Source organism: Oncorhynchus gorbuscha, linkage group LG12 (assembly GCF_021184085.1).
Source record: "Oncorhynchus gorbuscha isolate QuinsamMale2020 ecotype Even-year linkage group LG12, OgorEven_v1.0, whole genome shotgun sequence".
Classification (NCBI taxonomy): Eukaryota; Metazoa; Chordata; class Actinopteri; order Salmoniformes; family Salmonidae; genus Oncorhynchus; species Oncorhynchus gorbuscha.
The window spans coordinates 28598949-28616074 of record NC_060184.1 but is presented as its reverse complement, the minus strand read 5'-3'; the positions used below and the strand labels follow the sequence as shown (position 1 = coordinate 28616074).

At 43.6% G+C, this 17126-nt stretch overlaps 1 protein-coding gene across 2 annotated transcripts; it reads left to right on the top strand.

The window, feature by feature from the left end:
• Positions 1–1256: 1256 nt before the first annotated feature.
• Positions 1257–16999, top strand: wdr26b (WD repeat domain 26b). Of its 2 annotated transcripts, none has more exons than XM_046291725.1 (14): positions 1257–1980; positions 4123–4222; positions 4778–4834; positions 8904–9040; positions 9812–9909; positions 10117–10273; positions 10922–11060; positions 11231–11371; positions 12044–12163; positions 12524–12669; positions 13022–13100; positions 13305–13434; positions 13737–13931; positions 14046–16999. In XM_046291725.1, exons 1-14 carry the CDS (start codon positions 1694–1696, stop codon positions 14069–14071), a joined length of 1812 nt encoding a protein of 603 aa, XP_046147681.1. In that variant the 5' UTR covers positions 1257–1693; the 3' UTR covers positions 14072–16999. The 2 variants fall into 2 exon arrangements, with proteins under 2 accessions (XP_046147681.1, XP_046147680.1); XM_046291724.1 differs by having other exon boundaries at positions 10117–10291.
• Positions 17000–17126: the final 127 nt, after the last annotated feature.

The window sequence follows — 17126 nt, the reverse complement described above, 5'->3', positions numbered from 1 at the left end:
TAACCTTCTTCATGAAAGTAGCAACAGCACTGCCTCACCAAGTAGTGGGCCATTCCTGATCCACACCTGCTGATACAACAGACATAGTACAGATTACACATGGAGTCATCATTCTTATATATATGAACCCACTGGAGACATGTTTTAACGGCTTAAATTTAAATGCCATTGGCAAGCGTACAGTTAGAGCATAGGCAAGCGTACCGTTTCTACATATTAAGAAAAACAAAAACACATTCACTTTTGTACTCCAATAGCCGCATCTGGATTCTCTGGCAACTGATAGTCCAAGTGAAAAAGTAGAGAAAGTAGGCCTATTAGCTTATACACCTTTATAATGAGCAGCACAGCTTGCTCTCTGAAAGATGAAATAATACCTTTTTTTTACATTGATGGGTACATGTACAAGATGTTAGCTACTGTGTGTATATTCAGATATAGGCAACTACTTCATAGAACAACATATGTCACTCCACCCAAAGTCCATATTATGACTCCAACTAAACTAGTGTGACAGGAATTGTTTTGCCTATGATTATCCTTTATGTTCTATTATTGTTTTCAAACAGCTGAGCTCAGGTTTTGTAAGATAATGCCACTTGAAATATTATGTATGCCTAATGTGTTACCTAAAAATGTTTTCATTTCCATTTATTAGGTCTGTGTGTATTTGAACATTGTACAGAACAGTATTTCCAGCAATCCTCAGCACAGTGAAATGACTGTGAGTTGCAGTATTATTTCTGGTCTGGTTTCTGGTGTATAAAACTCAAGTTCCGCCACTGAGTGCAAGTGATCATCTCCTCTGAATATGGATAGTGACTTTACAAATGACCTCGACTAACCTATACCACCACACAGTGACTCTGGACCAGTACCCCCTACATAGCCCCGTTATTGTTATGTAATTTTCATGTGTTACTTTTTGATTTTATATTTTTTAATGTTTTAAATATTTTCTTAACTCTATTTTTTTAACTGCATTGTTAGTTAAGGGCTTCTAAGTAAGGATTTCATGATAAGGTCTGCATCTGTTGTATTCGGCGCATATGACAAATACAATTTTATTTAATTTGAATGTAAGCCATTGCGACTCCTCCAATTTAAAAAAATGATTTTGTGAATCAATTTTTGCCTGGAATTTTAATATAAATTATTTAAAGCTATCATAAAACCATAATCAATATGCAAAATTGGTCCCAATGCGCCACCCATGCATTATATAATTATACCGGAAGCAGGGTAGTATAGGAATTTCCGGTTACGTCATCTTGTCTGGACTCCATTAGGGGGTTGCAGCTGTTGAGAGAAACAACAACAAAAACGGAGCGATTGACGGAACTATCACGGAGTCAGTGCGTTCTCAGCCGGGTTACGAAGTCTAAATTCTGGGAGCTAAAACCTCCTTTCCCACCCGGGGCTTCGCCGGCTTCTAACCACGGCCGCTCTCGGTGAGGAAACTCTGGCCTCCGCTTCCTCCTCCTCCGACTCGGACACCGGCGGAGCGTCGCCGCCCCCACGGAAGAAACACCGAGCCTCGGCGGCGGAGGGAGCTGGAGAGTCCGGGGATTCAACAGTTGCGACAGGCCTTTCTGGAGTTGTTTTGGGACTTGCTACTACTTCTCCACATCACCAAGCCACCTCTGCTATTCACTTTAACCGGACCCTTGTCAACAATCTCAGCGGCAATAACATGCAGTCAAACGGGGCAGGACAGGGACAGGATTCAGAGCTTTCCTGCCTGAACAGCGCGCAAAACGGGGAGTCATCCTCGGCTGGAGGAACGCACTTCAACGGGCTTCTGGTCAGCACAAACAATGGGAATGGTGTCGGTACCAATAACGGAGCCGGACCGGGCTCAGGGACTTCCACAGCCTCTGGTTCGGAGGTCGGCTCCATGAAAAAGAAGAAACGCCTTTCGCAGTCGGAGGAAGATGTCATCCGATTAATAGGACAACATCTCCACGGGTTAGGGCTAAAGTAAGTTTACACGACGTGTCATTGGAAGGAAAAACCCCTAACATGTCAAAGCACATGATTCATGAAATATCATTTATTTGTGAGTTTTTTTTTTCAAATGGCGAACTGCGTGGTGGCGGTTGATAAACGGAATTCTGCGTTTGACAGGCAAACATGGGGGAGAGGGGGTAGTTAGCAAGCTAACGTTAGTCGGAGGAAGAAGGGGTCCATTTTGCACAATACGGAGTGGTAGGTCGATAGAACCACCAGTCTTCGTTACGATTGTTATTCTGACCTTTTATACAGAATAAAAACTCAAGACAGTTCATAATTTGGTTGGCTACCTTGACCCCACACTAACTTTTTTTCAGAGTAACCTTTATAGGGCTAGTTGAACTGCGTGTTGTGAGTTGTATATGTATTTTGTTACACGGGTGGAAATCGCATTACATCACCTTGTAATCCAGCGAAATATGCTGCAAAATATATATTGACTTGTGGCTACTAAGGATGTAAATGACCATAGCCTGTTTGAAATGACCTTATCGATTTCGCCTATTTTATACTGTGGTGGCACCGTGTAACGTTAGAATAGGTGTCAGAAATGAAATGCCTGCCTTTTTAGAGGATTGTGCAAAAGTGCGTAGGGAGAATAACGATACCCTGTTTGACAGCGTCAATTTGTTTTCATTCCCCTGTGTTTCCCATATTTGGCCCTTTCGATGTCTTGCGTGTTTTCATGACATTGACATTTGGTGTTTACAAAGATAACGTCATTAAAGGAGTTTGCTTGATACATTGCTGTAAAGTAGAAAACAGGGTCAGTGTTTCTTTTGAAACCTTTTGAGCGGCAGTCGTCTTGAACAACCATGGTACAGCCTCTTAACCAGTGGTTATATCTTTCTAACCGCGTGTATTATTCTGGCGTTGCTATTTGACAAATACATATGACATCCATGTCAACAATGGCAGTCGTCTAAATATGGACACAATCACCATTTTATAGCCCCAGATGCAAAGTCAGAACGATGTTTGACTCGTATCATTATTGGTGGTAGTGATTATTGGTGGTAGTGAAGAAAAACATATTGGTGGTAATGGTGGCCCGTGAAGTAATCAGAATGTATTGCCCACTAGGGTATGATTTCATGGCTGCTGTGAAATGCGCATCTATTCAGCTGTTATAGCTTACAAACGTTGATTGACTCTAATAATAGATAGGAGGAACACAATATTTTGAGCCCTCCATGGCTAAATTGGCCCATGTCACCATAATTGACTGTTAATGCAGTGTTTGATAGACCCAGTCTGCTACTGCTCGCCAGTAGAACTGCCATTACAGGAGCTGCTAAGAGAGCCTGTTTGGGTATGTTTATATGGGGGATAAATACATGCATTATCTGCTATGGAACTGACTCTCCTACATTTCAAAAGTGGGATGGAACGTGAGAATGGTGTCTGAACTCAGCAGGGTGACGCTGTAAACACTGCTGCACCACACTCTTCTTTGATACATGAGGGTGATGTCATCATGCTATGTTGTCAGTACAGCCCCACTCCATTTTATCACAAACACCTTCTCAGCACACTTATAGAGATTTACAGAAAAGGTACACACAGTTAACAGGTCTAGTCTATAATTATAACTAATTATTACTAATGATTTATAATTTATTGCTGGATATGGTTTAGATTATGTTATGCCTGTCTCTCTATCTGTCGGTCTGGTATAACATATCAGGTTCATTGGCTGTCTTGTTGGCCAATGTTAAGCTGTTTGCTATGAATGTTTAGGCAATTCATGTTTAATTAATCTCTCCGTGGTCAATTGATTTTGGGCTGACATTTCAGTTCCTTTACATCTGTACATTAATGTCCGTCTCTTTCAAATGGTCAGCTAATGTTTGCTGTAAACATTGAGGTAATGTTTTTATGGCTCCCGAGTGGTGCAGCGGTCTAAGACCCTGGTTCGATCCCAGGCTGTATCACAACAGGCCATGATCGGGAGACCTATAAGGCTGCTCACAATTGGCCCTGTGTCGTCCTGTTTAGGGTTTGGCCGGTGTAGGCTGTCATTGTAAATAAGAATTTGTTCTTAACTGATTTGCCTAGTGAAATAAAGGTAAACAAAAATTAAATGTTTCCCCACTCTCTTCTCTGCAGTCAAACAGTGGACCTGCTAATGCAGGAGTCGGGCTGCAGACTGGAACATACCTCAGCCACAAAGTTCCGCAACAACGTCATGGAGGGGGAGTGGGAAAAGGTGGGTCCCACGTTACCATAGTTACACCTGCACCTTTAATGTTAGGCATAGCCTGCACACATTTTCTTCAAGCGTACCTTTAACATGGTTATGTTACTAAGTATCTATCACATGTACAACACCAACATTAAGCTACATATGGAATACATAAACAGTGCTGTTAATAACCATTTGTGCCAATCAATAAAATATTGGAACTTGTTGATGGAAAATATAGTTTGCTAAGTTCCTAGTAGGGATCTTAGAGTTGTTTGTGTAATTCCTTTCTCTTCTACATTGCCACAATACTCCCATTCCATGAGCCTTGGGCAAATAAGGCTTGTAAAAAATGTCCATAATATTTTTTTGATCCCATATAAGTACAGATATTACTGAGCATTATCTGAACTGTAGCCACAAAATGGCTTCACCCACCATGACAATGACAGTTATTGACTTCCTCCACAGAGAAAGAGTGTGGTTATTGTAGTGGTCAACTGTTTTGATTTGTCGTTTTTGTGGCTTGAAAGTGCTGAGCCAACTATTTGTCTCCCCTCTCTCTTTGTTTTGGTCCAGGCTGAGAATGATCTCAACGAGCTGAGGGCACTGATGCATTCTCCCAACGCTATTGTGGTAAGCCCAAACCTGACCTGAATGACAGTCATCAACGCAGTGAAAGGGGACCACGGGTTCTAGAACGGTTCCGTCCCCAACCTGACTGTTCTAGATTAGAAAGTCCCTCCTTTGTGAGGCGGATTCATTCTGACTGGAATTTCAAGTGTTCCAGAATACCTCGGACGGACTGAATGGAATGTTTACAACAGATATCCTCATATATGGGGGTATAGTATCCTGCATTTAATAATTTGCTGGTCAGATGTTAAGTGTATGGAATGATTATCAGTAAAATGTTCCACCAATATTATTATTATTCAACAAAAACACAGTTGTATAATCACATTGTTAGTGTTTAAAGAATTTTGCATTATTAGTAGCTAGGTTTCATCTAATTGGTGACAGATTTTCATGCAAAATTTTGGAAAATCTGCATAAAGAAAATATGTGAATTTCCCCACCAGTGGTGTGTTTCCATCGAACTGACTTGTTGCAGATAGAAATCAGTGCGTGATGACTTAGTGCTCACAAAAATGTACTTTTTCGCTTAATTTTCATGTACGGAATAAAAATCTAATGTTCAATGTGTTTCCATCACATTTTCAACTCTAACGATCGTTTTGTCACAAGCTGTTGCGTTAGATAGCAAATGTGCCTACTCTGGTCTTGGCATGTGCACTGTAGCCAACAACTCGCAGATGCAGTGCAGGTAGGCTGGTCTACATAATGAGATTATGGATAAGAGCTACAATATTTTTATTTGTCAACCAGAATAAGACCTGTGACATTTTATTGGAAAGGATCATTGAACTCATACCATGCACTTTCACTACCCTGTGAAGTTCGTAACCTTTTTTCATCTGTAGCCTAATTTAAACTGCATGTTTTCCCTAGTCGTAGTGGGAGGACACCATGGCGTGACACTTGAGTTTACTTTGATATGATGGTTATATCAATATTTGCTCAAAGATGTTTCCACTGCATTTTCTTGTATAATTAATTTTAGACAAAGATCCCACCATATCGAACAAACAAATTATGTTGGCATTTATACAATTTTAACGTAACTTCCTGTTTCCATCACAGCTGTCGTGTTATTTTTTAATATGGTATGAATTTTGTTGCATAAAGACTGTAGATGGAAATGTGGTTAGTGGGTTCATTGTAGATTTTGAGTCAACTGTATGTCTTGTACATTTTGTTTTCTGTATATCATCTAATATCCATACAAATTCTGGTGGAGCCCTATGATGGAGCTCATTTGTCATTCAGCTGTTCTTCTGAGATTGGTAATGAGGGGAGTCGCCTCTACCACGGGTACAGCGCATTCAGATGTCATCTAAAGAACACGGAGGACTGCAGCTAGGCTAAATTATGAGGATTAGACCTTGCTAGCTCATTAGGAGACAGGATACATTTGAGTCAGACACTCTTATCCAGGGCGACTTAAATTAGTGCATTCATTTTAAGGTGGCCAGGTGGGACAACCACATATCGCAATCATCAATCACATTTCTTCAATGTAGCTATCAGCAAAGTCAGTGGTAGTAGAATGAAAAGGATAGATCTCAAAATGGTCTCCTGTGGCTTAGTCAAGCGCCTGTGGAGTTTTATTCTGGTGAACCAAAGGCTTGTTATTGCACAATTCATTTTAACTCGAGGTAAACTATATCCTGTTTTATGAATGTCTAAAAAGGAATAGTCGTTTTCTGCCCTGCCATATAGCAAGAAGGTATGCAAGTTATGTCAAGCTGATTATGGTGGACACTTAAGTCATTTTTATAATCATGGTTATAATTGAAAAGGTCAAACCGTGTTGGTCCTTCTGACAGGTTGTGTGTTTGTGCACTTGTGTGTGTTGTGCACTTGGACACACGTCTGTCTATGTTAGGGTGCGGTAACTCGTCTGTTGGGCTGTGGCAAGCCCAAGATAAGATGGATTCCTTTAATAATAGGGCTCCCAAGTGGCGCAGCGGTCTAAGGCACTGCATCTCATTGCTAGAGGCGTCACTACAGATCCTGGTTTAATTCCGGGCTGTATCACCACCAGCCGTGATTGGGAGTCCCATAAGGCGGTGCATAATTGGCCCAGCGTCATCCGGGTTTGGCCGGAGTAGGCCATCATTGTAAATAAGATTTTTTTCTTAACTGACTTGCCTGGTTAAATAAATAAATACCATAAATGTCAGCACTGACCAAAATACTCTGACTGGTTAACACTTGTTTGTGGTCACAAGTATTAAGTTAATGAGGAAGTGGCTAGTTACAGCTGGCACTGTGAGATCTCTGGGGTTAAGCCAACGCCCACCACATGACACGAAGGCCAACCAATACTTCCCCAATTCATTGTCACCATGTTAATGCTGCCTGTCACTCAAATGATATCGGTATGAGCAAAGATGAACTATGTGGGACTGACTGCTCTAATAATGGGCATAAGTGTCCACGAAGGCGGAAAGCATGCAGGAGGAGGCGAGAACATTCTAGCCAACCAGTTTCATGTTTTTTTTTAGCCGCATGTATGGAATACACATGGTATGCATCGTCCAACGAAATGCTTACTTGCAGGTTCCTTATCGACAATGCGATAAGAAATAAAGTAAATGGCAGTAGAATATAATAACATTGTTAGCATAAGGATAATACAGGAAGGCACAATTTTTACTCCAATATTTACATGTGTTTTGGGGATGGTGGGGGCAGTGTATAAACTGAACAGTATAATACGAGTCTGGTGTGTGTGTGCTAAGCGGAGGAGAATCAGAGCAGGTGGTCAGTCCAGCTCAAGTGTTCAGCAGTCTGATGGCTTGTAGATAGAAACTGTCTCTGAGCCTGTTGGAATCAGACCTCATGCTCCGATACCGGCTGCCCCATGCTAAGGGAGAGAAAAGCTTGATGATGCTGCGTGCCTTCCATCGGGCACCGTTTTGAGTAGATTACCTGAATGGGTTGGAGCACGGTCCCAGTGATGTACTGGGCTGTCTTCACCAGCTGCTGGAGGGCCTTGTGGTTGTGGATGGCGCAATTGCTGTACCAGGCCGTGATTGTCCAGCTGTAGTATTTAGAGAGGACCTGGGTTGGCATGCTAGATTTCTTCTGCCACCTTTGGAAGTAGAGGTGCTGTTGCGTCTCCTGGACGAGTGGTGGTGTTTCATGACAAGTGAACGCCGAGGAACGTAACTTGTGACTCTACCGTTGATTTGGGTCGGGGCATGTTTCCTCTGCTTCCTGAAGTAAAAAATGAACTCCTTTGTTTTCCTGACGTTGAGTGAGAGCGTTTGTCATGACACCACAATGCCAGTTCACTTACCACCTCTTTATAGGTTGACTCGTCATTGTTGTTTATCAGGTCAGCAAACTTGATGTTTGTGTCGTTTATAGCCACGCAGTTGTGGGTGAACAGGAAGTACAGCAGAGGACTGAGGACACACCCCTGGGGGGCCCCTTTGTTAAGACTTTATGTAAACAACAGGCACAACTCTGAATTAAAATGTTTTTTTTCTAAGTTTCTGCAATGCCACGTATATAAATACATTTCTAACAACCTAAATATGGAAGTTCTATCCAATCAAATCAGCCTTGCATAGGAAATTAGCAATAACATTTTATGTTGACCAAATTCAACTCTCTCATTGACCTCCATACCAATAATCCCCACTTCCTCTGCTTCTCGCTGTATTTTCGCTCAGACAGATCTTGGGGCAGAGTCGAGCCTCTCACTTTGCCTCTTTCTCTCTGGTATGAGTGCCTGCACCCTTTGAAGCACAGGATCAGAGTTGTTGGAGGTGTTATGTTCTGAAATGAGTTAATTACTATTCATCTAAAATCTGTTGGTCATGTTTCTGGGCTCCCAACGCTTTTTATGAAACCCTTTTGTCACCACTTGCTTACTTCATTTGTTTCTCCTCTCTCTCCTTTTTACTCATCTTTTTCTTCCCCCTTTTCTCTCTCATCCTTTGTCTACATAATCTATCAACCCCCCTCCTGCCCCTCTCTCAATTTCTCATTTCTTCGTCTCTCACCACCTCCTACTCCACCTTTCTCTCTTCTCCTTCATCTACCCCTCTCCCTCACTCTTTCTCTGTAGCGTATGAAGTTCCTGCTCCTGCAGCAGAAGTATCTGGAGTACTTGGAGGACGGGAAGGTTCTCGAGGCTCTGCAGGTGCTCAGGGGAGAGCTCACGCCGCTTAAGTACAACACGGACCGCATCCATGTTCTCAGCGGGTACGCCATCACCTTTCGTTCACTTTAATCATCAGATGATTCAATCGATCAGTGCTCCACACAGTCAGTCAGTGTCACATTACCGTTTCTACCAATCATATCAATCCGCTGTCTGATCAATCTGTGCAAACAGCATCCTCAGAGGGTTTGCCTGTCTATCAATCGCATCATTTACATAAGTCAACACGTAAGTCAATCATCAACTGACAGGATCCAAATATTCAGTGGGTAAATAAAATAATCAATCAATGAGTCAATATCAGATGCATCCGCATGCTCACTAAGTATGCCACTCTGTCTCTCAAGCAGTCAGTGGAAACCTACATTTATCAAGAAAAACTAACAACCAAATTTGCATCAGTGGTTGATCAGTCACATTGTCAAATCAAATTTTATTGATCACATACATGTGATTAGCAGATGTTATTGCGGGTGTAGCGAAATGCTTGTGCATCTAGCTCCGACAGTGCACTAATATCTAACAAGTAATATCTAACAAATTACACAACATATACCCAATACACACAAATCTAAGTAGGAATGAATTAATACTATATACATATGGACGACCGATGTCAGAGCGGCACGGACTAAGATACAGTGGAATAGTATAGAATACAGTAAATACTTATGAGATGAGTGAGAGTTCAATGTGGCTTTGGAGTAATAACCAGCGTGTACAGGTTAATTAAACTGTTATTAGAGGTCATGCATAACAAGTATTTGCCCAGTGGAGTATGTTGTAGTCTGACTGTTTTTTGTTTTGTGTAGGTATCTGATGTGTAGCCATGCAGAGGACCTGCGCGCCAAGGCAGAGTGGGACGGCAAAGGCGCAAATTCACGCTGCCGACTGCTGGACAAGCTACAGAGTGAGAACACTGGCCACATTCCACCACTCACACACACACACAAACACACATAAACACAAAAATACACACACTACGTCACATACAGCCTCATGACACCCTATACACAAAGTCACACAGGGCTTTACAGGGGTCTAGGGATGCACTTCAGACTGGACTATAGTTTGACTCCCGTCTCTTGTCCTTCTCTCCAACCCACTCCCTCTCCAGCGTACCTGCCCCCGTCGGTGATGCTTCCCCCACGCAGGCTGCAGACCCTGCTGAGACAGGCTGTGGAGCTGCAGAGGGACCGCTGCCTCTACCACAACACCAAACTGGACAGCAGCCTGGACTCTGTCTCCCTGCTCCTGGACCACGTCTGCAGCCGGTCAGCAACACACTCAGGGTGACATTTTCTGCCAAACACAGCTGAAATGTGCAAAAAACAAAACCTGAAAACCTCTCCTTTTTACGATGCCTGCTGTAGACATTGGTAAAGATGGAGGCAATCATTTATGTGGATATAAAGAAAGGCATGTGTTTAAATACAGGGTCTTTGTGTGTGATACAGAGCTTTCCTGACCTCTTGACCTGACCTGGAAAAACTCAAGAGCCCAGATCAGTTGCATGTAATGCAGTAGCGACCTGCAATATTTTTGGAATGCTACGATGTTTTTTGATTTCAGAAATGTTGCGCACTGCAAGAGTCGTAAAGTGAACAGAAAAGATCACCCTCAATCATTTACCACATACGTTTTATTTGTCACATGCTTTGTGAACAACAGGTGTAGAAAAACAGTGAAATGCTCTCTTATGAGTCCTATTCCAACAATGCAGTTTAAAAAAAATTAAAAAATTATTAGGGACACGAGGAATAAATGACTGACTCCCATCAGTAGCCTCTCTATCCGCTCTTCTTCATTCTTTACCTTGTTCTCTCTGTCCCTCTCCACTGTCCTTCATTTTCTTCTTTCTCTCCCTTTTATTTGACCGATTGACCTTGGTTGACCTCTCTCCTGGTTGGCACTGTCCACAGGAAGCAGTTCCCGTGCTACACGCAGCAGATCCTCACAGAGCACTGTAACGAGGTGTGGTTTTGTAAGTTCTCCAACAACGGCACCAAGCTGGCCACCGGCTCCAAAGACACCACCGTCATCATCTGGCAGGTGGACCCTGTGAGTACCACACTGAGCCCAAATCCCCCACACTATCTGCTGTGTACATTCCCATTATATGCCTTATAGGAGTCATCTGCTGCATTAATGGCAAAGATGGCCACCATCTACTGTCTTTCCGTTAGTGCTTTACTCTAACCCAGAGCCTGGTGTCTGTGTGTGCTGTCTAGGAGAGCCACCAGTTGAAGCTGCTGCGGACCTTAGAGGGCCATGCCTACGGTGTGTCCTACCTGGCCTGGAGCCCTGACGACGCCTACCTGATCGCCTGCGGACCCGATGACTGCTCCGAACTCTGGCTCTGGAACGTTCAGGTATGGCAACACACATACATACCCTGGATGGCAAAACTGTATGTTAGTGCAGGTAAAAAAATCTGTACCGGCATAGACTGCAGCCGTCCAGGACAAGGGTTGATTGAATTAAATAATTAGTTAAATAAATAGAAAAACATCAATTAATGTAATTTATTGGTCAGAGTACCTGATTTAGATGGGCCTGTTTTTTTTTACACATTTTTCTCCCCAATTTCGTGGTATCCAAATGGTAGTTACAGTCTTGTCTCATCGCTGCAACTCCCGTACGGACTCAGGAGAGGGGAAGGTCGAGGGCCATGCGTCCTCCAAAACACGACCCAGCCAACCCGCACTGCTTCTTGATTCAATGCACACTTAACCCGGAAGCCAGCCGCACCAGTGTGTCGGAAGAAACACCGTACACCTGACGACTGTGTCGCTAGTGCTCGATGGAACAAGGACATCCCTGCCGGCCAAACCCTCCCCTAACTCGGACGACGCTGGGCCAATTGTGCGCCGCCCCATGGGTCTCCCGGTCAGAGCCTGGACTCGAACCAGAATCTCTAGTGACCACTGCGCGACTCGGGAGACCAATGGGCCTGTTAAAAACAGCCGTGCAGTAGACATCCAGGCTGGGAACTCTTCAGTGTCTGTGTACTGACTGAGTGGTGTTTGTGCCCTGGTGGGTAGACGGGCGAGTTGCGGACCAAGATGAGCCAGTCCCACGAGGACAGTCTGACCAGTGTGGCCTGGAACCCTGACGGGAAACGCTTTGTCACCGGGGGACAGAGGGGACAGTTCTACCAGTGTGTAAGTATTGTAAAAGGAGGATGTGTGTTCTACCAGTTTGCTGTGTGTGTGATCTATCCATCAGATATACCAGCGTCAGTTGGCTCTTCCAGTTTGTCCTGCCAGTGTGTGAGTAGTGAGGAGGATACAGGACAGCAGGAATGAATTATACTGCAGCGGGGAGGGACTAATACAATACAGTAAATGGACAGACTACTTTGAGATATGCACCTTCACTTCTTATTGATTAGCTGACAAGAACCTGCTGACCTTCAGAACAGAGACTGTCAGGATCTAGTATATTACAAACTGTGTATTTGTGTGTCTGAATCTGTCTGTCTGATTTTCTACCTGTTTCTGGCCTGTGTGTATGATTGCCAGGACCTGGATGGTAACCTGTTGGACTCGTGGGAGGGCGTGCGTGTGCAGTGCCTCTGGTGTGTGGGGGACGGCAGGACTGTGCTAGCGTCAGACACTCACCAGCGGATCCGGGGTTACAACTTTGAGGACCTAACGGACAGAAACATGTGAGGGCTGCGGTTTCTCTCCGTACCAGATCACAATCACCCTCCTGACTATTATTCAGTAGATTAACAACAACAAAATGGTTCAGCAGTATAAGTAATAAATGGTTTATACATGCATGGTTTATACATGCATAATGAATACTATAATGAAATTATACATGAATTACTAACTGTTTCCTACTTTTTATTCATGTTTTATAAATAGATTATTAACAGACCTAAAGGAAGCTTTACTGGACCAAGTAATACCTTCAGAATGACTCCTCTTACATATGAAGTTGTCTGTATACAGATATCATTGAACAGAACACAGATCAGTGATTGATCTCTGTTGTGAATTCCTCTTTTACAGAGTTCAGGAGGACCATCCTATCATGTCTTTCACTGTTTCCAAGAACGGAAGATTAGCTTTGTTAAATGTAGCAACTCAGGTGAATGGGGAGAGGGTGCTATACTTGAATACTGAAAGGACTGTACCAGCAGTATTCTGCGTGTCTGTCTCTCTCTGTGTGTGCGTGTGGACTAGTGTCTGTTTGTGTGAGGGAGATGGAGAATGTACCAGTGCTAATGGCTGTGTTTAGTGTCTAACTGCTCCCTCTCCTTCCTCCCATCCTCCTTCCATTCTCCCCCTACAGGGAGTGCATCTTTGGGACCTGCAGGACCGAGTGTTGGTGAGGAAGTACCAAGGTGTGACCCAGGGCTTCTACACCATCCACTCCTGCTTTGGAGGCCACAATGAAGACTTCATTGCCAGCGGCAGCGAAGGTACCACCCACAGACACAACAGCAGCCATTTTAGGCACTGACCACAGCTACTCCTCAAACTTAGGATTAGTGTTGTAGTTGTTGAGACCTACAACAAACGTGTTCACCACTGTGTCCCTCACAATGGGTGTGTTCCAGTTATGGGCTCAACCCATGTCTCCATCTCTCACATACATAAGCACACAAATACAGCAACCTTTTCAGCATATCATAGGAAGGTTGACATATGGCTGATATTTTCTATATTAATACCATTGTAACCCCCCCTCCCCCTCTCTCTCTCTCTTACACCCCCCCCCAAGACCATAAGGTCTATATCTGGCACCGACGCAGTGAGCTACCCATCGCTGAACTAACAGGGCACACGCGCACAGTCAACTGCGTTAGCTGGAACCCCGCCATCCCAGGCCTCATGGCCTCCGCCTCGGACGACGGCACTGTGCGTGTCTGGGGCCCCGCACCCTTCCTCGACACACAGGTGGTCGACGGGCTCAACGGTAAATACCGCTAGAATTTTGTTAGTTCAATGGCCGTAGTAAGGCCATAAGTTCAATGGCTGTAGAAAGGCCAAAAGTTTTACAGGTAATTATGTCACTCTCATCTCTCCCCAGAGAACTGCAGCAACATGGACAGTTGATGGTGACGTTGGAATGGAAACTTATTCTCTTTTACATCAAGAAATAAAACCAACCAACAAGAAATAAACATCAAAACGAGAACGAAATCCAAAACCTTACAAAACAGAAAAGTAAATCAATTGTCTCATGACCGGGCAAAACTATGGAGGTGAGGATGAAAACACTCTTTCAAAACTAGGTCTTCATCCAGAACCAGTGACTTGGAAGACCAGTGACCTGGGAAAATCAATCTGATCCATTGGTACTCCCTGCTGGCTCCCTCTTTTCCACCCCACCCCCTTTCCCAGCAAGGCCACAGCCACACCAGGGGCTCTCCCCTAAATATTCCCCTGGAAACCCACCTCTTCCCTGGGCCTCAGGCACAGCATCACGCCCCTGACCCCTTCAGACAGCCATTACAGACCATCTACATGGATTGGACCGTGTCTGTCATCTGTCTCTCTCACCTACCCGTGTGTGTCCATGGGGAGGGTGATGGGGTGTTATAAAAGGGGTGGAGGGGGTTATAGCAACTCTTCTGTTTATTAGTTTTTCTGTTCTCCTTTCTCCTCTTGCTCCTTTCTTCGCACTTGAGTTGTTGGATGAAAGCAGAAAATCAACACAAAACCAACCAACCGACAAAGAAAAACTCAAAGGCTATGCTTACTTTGGATTTTTTTTTACGATAGTCATAGCATTCTTATTGTTATCATTTAACAGGTGAATCCTAGGGTTGAACTAGGAGTAGTGGCCGTGGAGTGCTTTAGTGTGAAGAATACTCTCTCAATTAGGAAAAGCTATTTTTATCCCTTGTTTAAAGTCTAACACGGACACACTCACGCCAATGTCCCCCGAGTCGCACCCTCTGACTCCCCCTATCTCCCGCTTCCGAGTTTAAGCTATAAACCGCACAGCTCACAGTTCCACTAGATCTGCCTGTTGGGAGGGGGTAAAGGTCAGATGTCAAAGGTGAGAGGTCAGTGGTAGCTGGTGTAGTGTGGTTGCGTCTCCGCTGTAGGGCCAAGCGTGAACCAGTCCTCGTGTTGAGTATCTCTAAGAATGACATACTCTTGGATGTAGAGGTCTGTACATGCAACTATTGCCGTACACTGAGGACTGCACCTGTCCTTCCTGTGTGTGTGTGTGTGTGTGTGTGTGTGTGTGTGTGTGTGTGTGTGTGTGTGTGTGTGTGTGTGTGTGTGTGTGTGTGTGTGTGTGTGTGTGTGAACTTCTGTGTTTTTGTTTAGGTAAGTGAATGCAGGGGCATGAACACCAGCAGAAGATCATGCTTCCCCCTCCTCCCCCAGTGAAATTATAAAGAGGATTTTAATCCCATTCAAATTAATCCAAAACCCCAGAGCGACCTCTATCTGTGGAACAAAGAATCTTGGAGAGCCATTTTGTAGACACTTTTTTAATATTTTTTTTTACTTGGGCTTTTCTTTTTACATTTGACTTTGCTTTTTTATATATTTCTCCTTAACAACACCTACCATTGGAATGGCACTGAGATACCGGAGTTGGATCAGTTTTGTGGGAAAATTCACAGCTTTACAGAGTTTTCCCCTTTACACACACACCCCCGCCTGTCCCCTCCAGACACACACCCACATGTACGCCCAAAACACGTCACTGAGGTCTACCCCTAGTCACACCTTTGACAGAGCTGGATAGGTATAGGCAATGTTTTATGGGTGGAAGTGATCATATTGGAATCTGGCTCACGCCACACTTCCATGCACCCTACACAGTACACAGTAGTACAGCGTTCTTAATGTTAAGCATACAGAACCAAACACAACCTCCGGCATATACACAGGCATAGCTGCTCCATCTTACATAGGCTTACAGCCCTTACTGAGCAAGACTGATTTCTGCACAACACCCCTTTCTCTCCAGCCAAGTCCTCCTTTTCAGTGATGAAGGCACCATACAGAGCTTTCTTCCTCCCGATTCGGGGTATGTAATGACTATTTGCTATGGACTGATATTAAATGTTTAAAAAGAACGCTTTTCTGTCCGTTTTTATGAAATATTTTCTTACTTTCATTTTTTGTTCTCATATAATTTCATTCTCTCTCCCTGTATTATCATATTAAAATATAACCAGACAACTGGTGTCCTATATATTTTTTTTAATTCATCTTATGATTAGTTTTGTCTTTCGGGTTTCATTTTTACTTATCCACTACTTCTTACATATTAATAGTGAATATGCACAGTAACACTCATGCCAATATGAGTGGGTTGAGTTATGTTTTGGGAGTGTGTTACCTTAAGAATCAGGTTTAAAATGTCCACCCCTCGTATTTTAAAAGTGAGACATTGTGCAGTGATTCAATACTCATGTCTCTGTGGAATATGTCCAGGACAAAAAAATGTGCTTTTTTTTGTGCCACTGTTGGTTGCGTTTGCTGTTTCTACCCCTACCAAAATCAAAGCACTTGAGACTCGATCGTGGCTCTGTAGGTATGTGTGATTCCACGATCTGTGTTTCACATTCTGGAATGGTGCTTTTCCCATTCTAGAACCTTCCATCTCTTGGACCCCTGAATGGACTTGAACTGCCCATCCACACCTTATGTCATGTCTGAGGAGTTGAGGCAAATAAAAAGTGAAGAACCCAAAAGCTTTCACAAAGTTATAATTCACCTGCTGGTGACATGCTATGTCTGAATGCAACTTGGTGTCTACTCTTCCTTTGTCTTGGAGTTTCTAGGACTGTTTATGATTTGATGCTAATAGCTATCTTATTTCTCTCTCTCTGGAGGTGTTGGGGCTGGGTGGGGGAGTAAGGGTTTACGGTAGCAGATTAAAAGAGTAATTGTGGGACGGGGATCTGTTTGCGTTTGTTTTATTTACAAAAGTGATTGTACTGTTTTGTATCGTTGTGTAGGAGAAGTGTTGTGTGCATATTTTCAATAAAGCTTTCAGGGTTTTGAAAAAGAGCTGTGGCCCAACATGGAAGTATCAAGGGGCTGGATTACAGATATGGGATCAGTTTACATTATCCAATCCTATCCACAGTTCCCGATAACCATGAGTACAGAGCTAAACTGACCTTAGGTTTGTGTA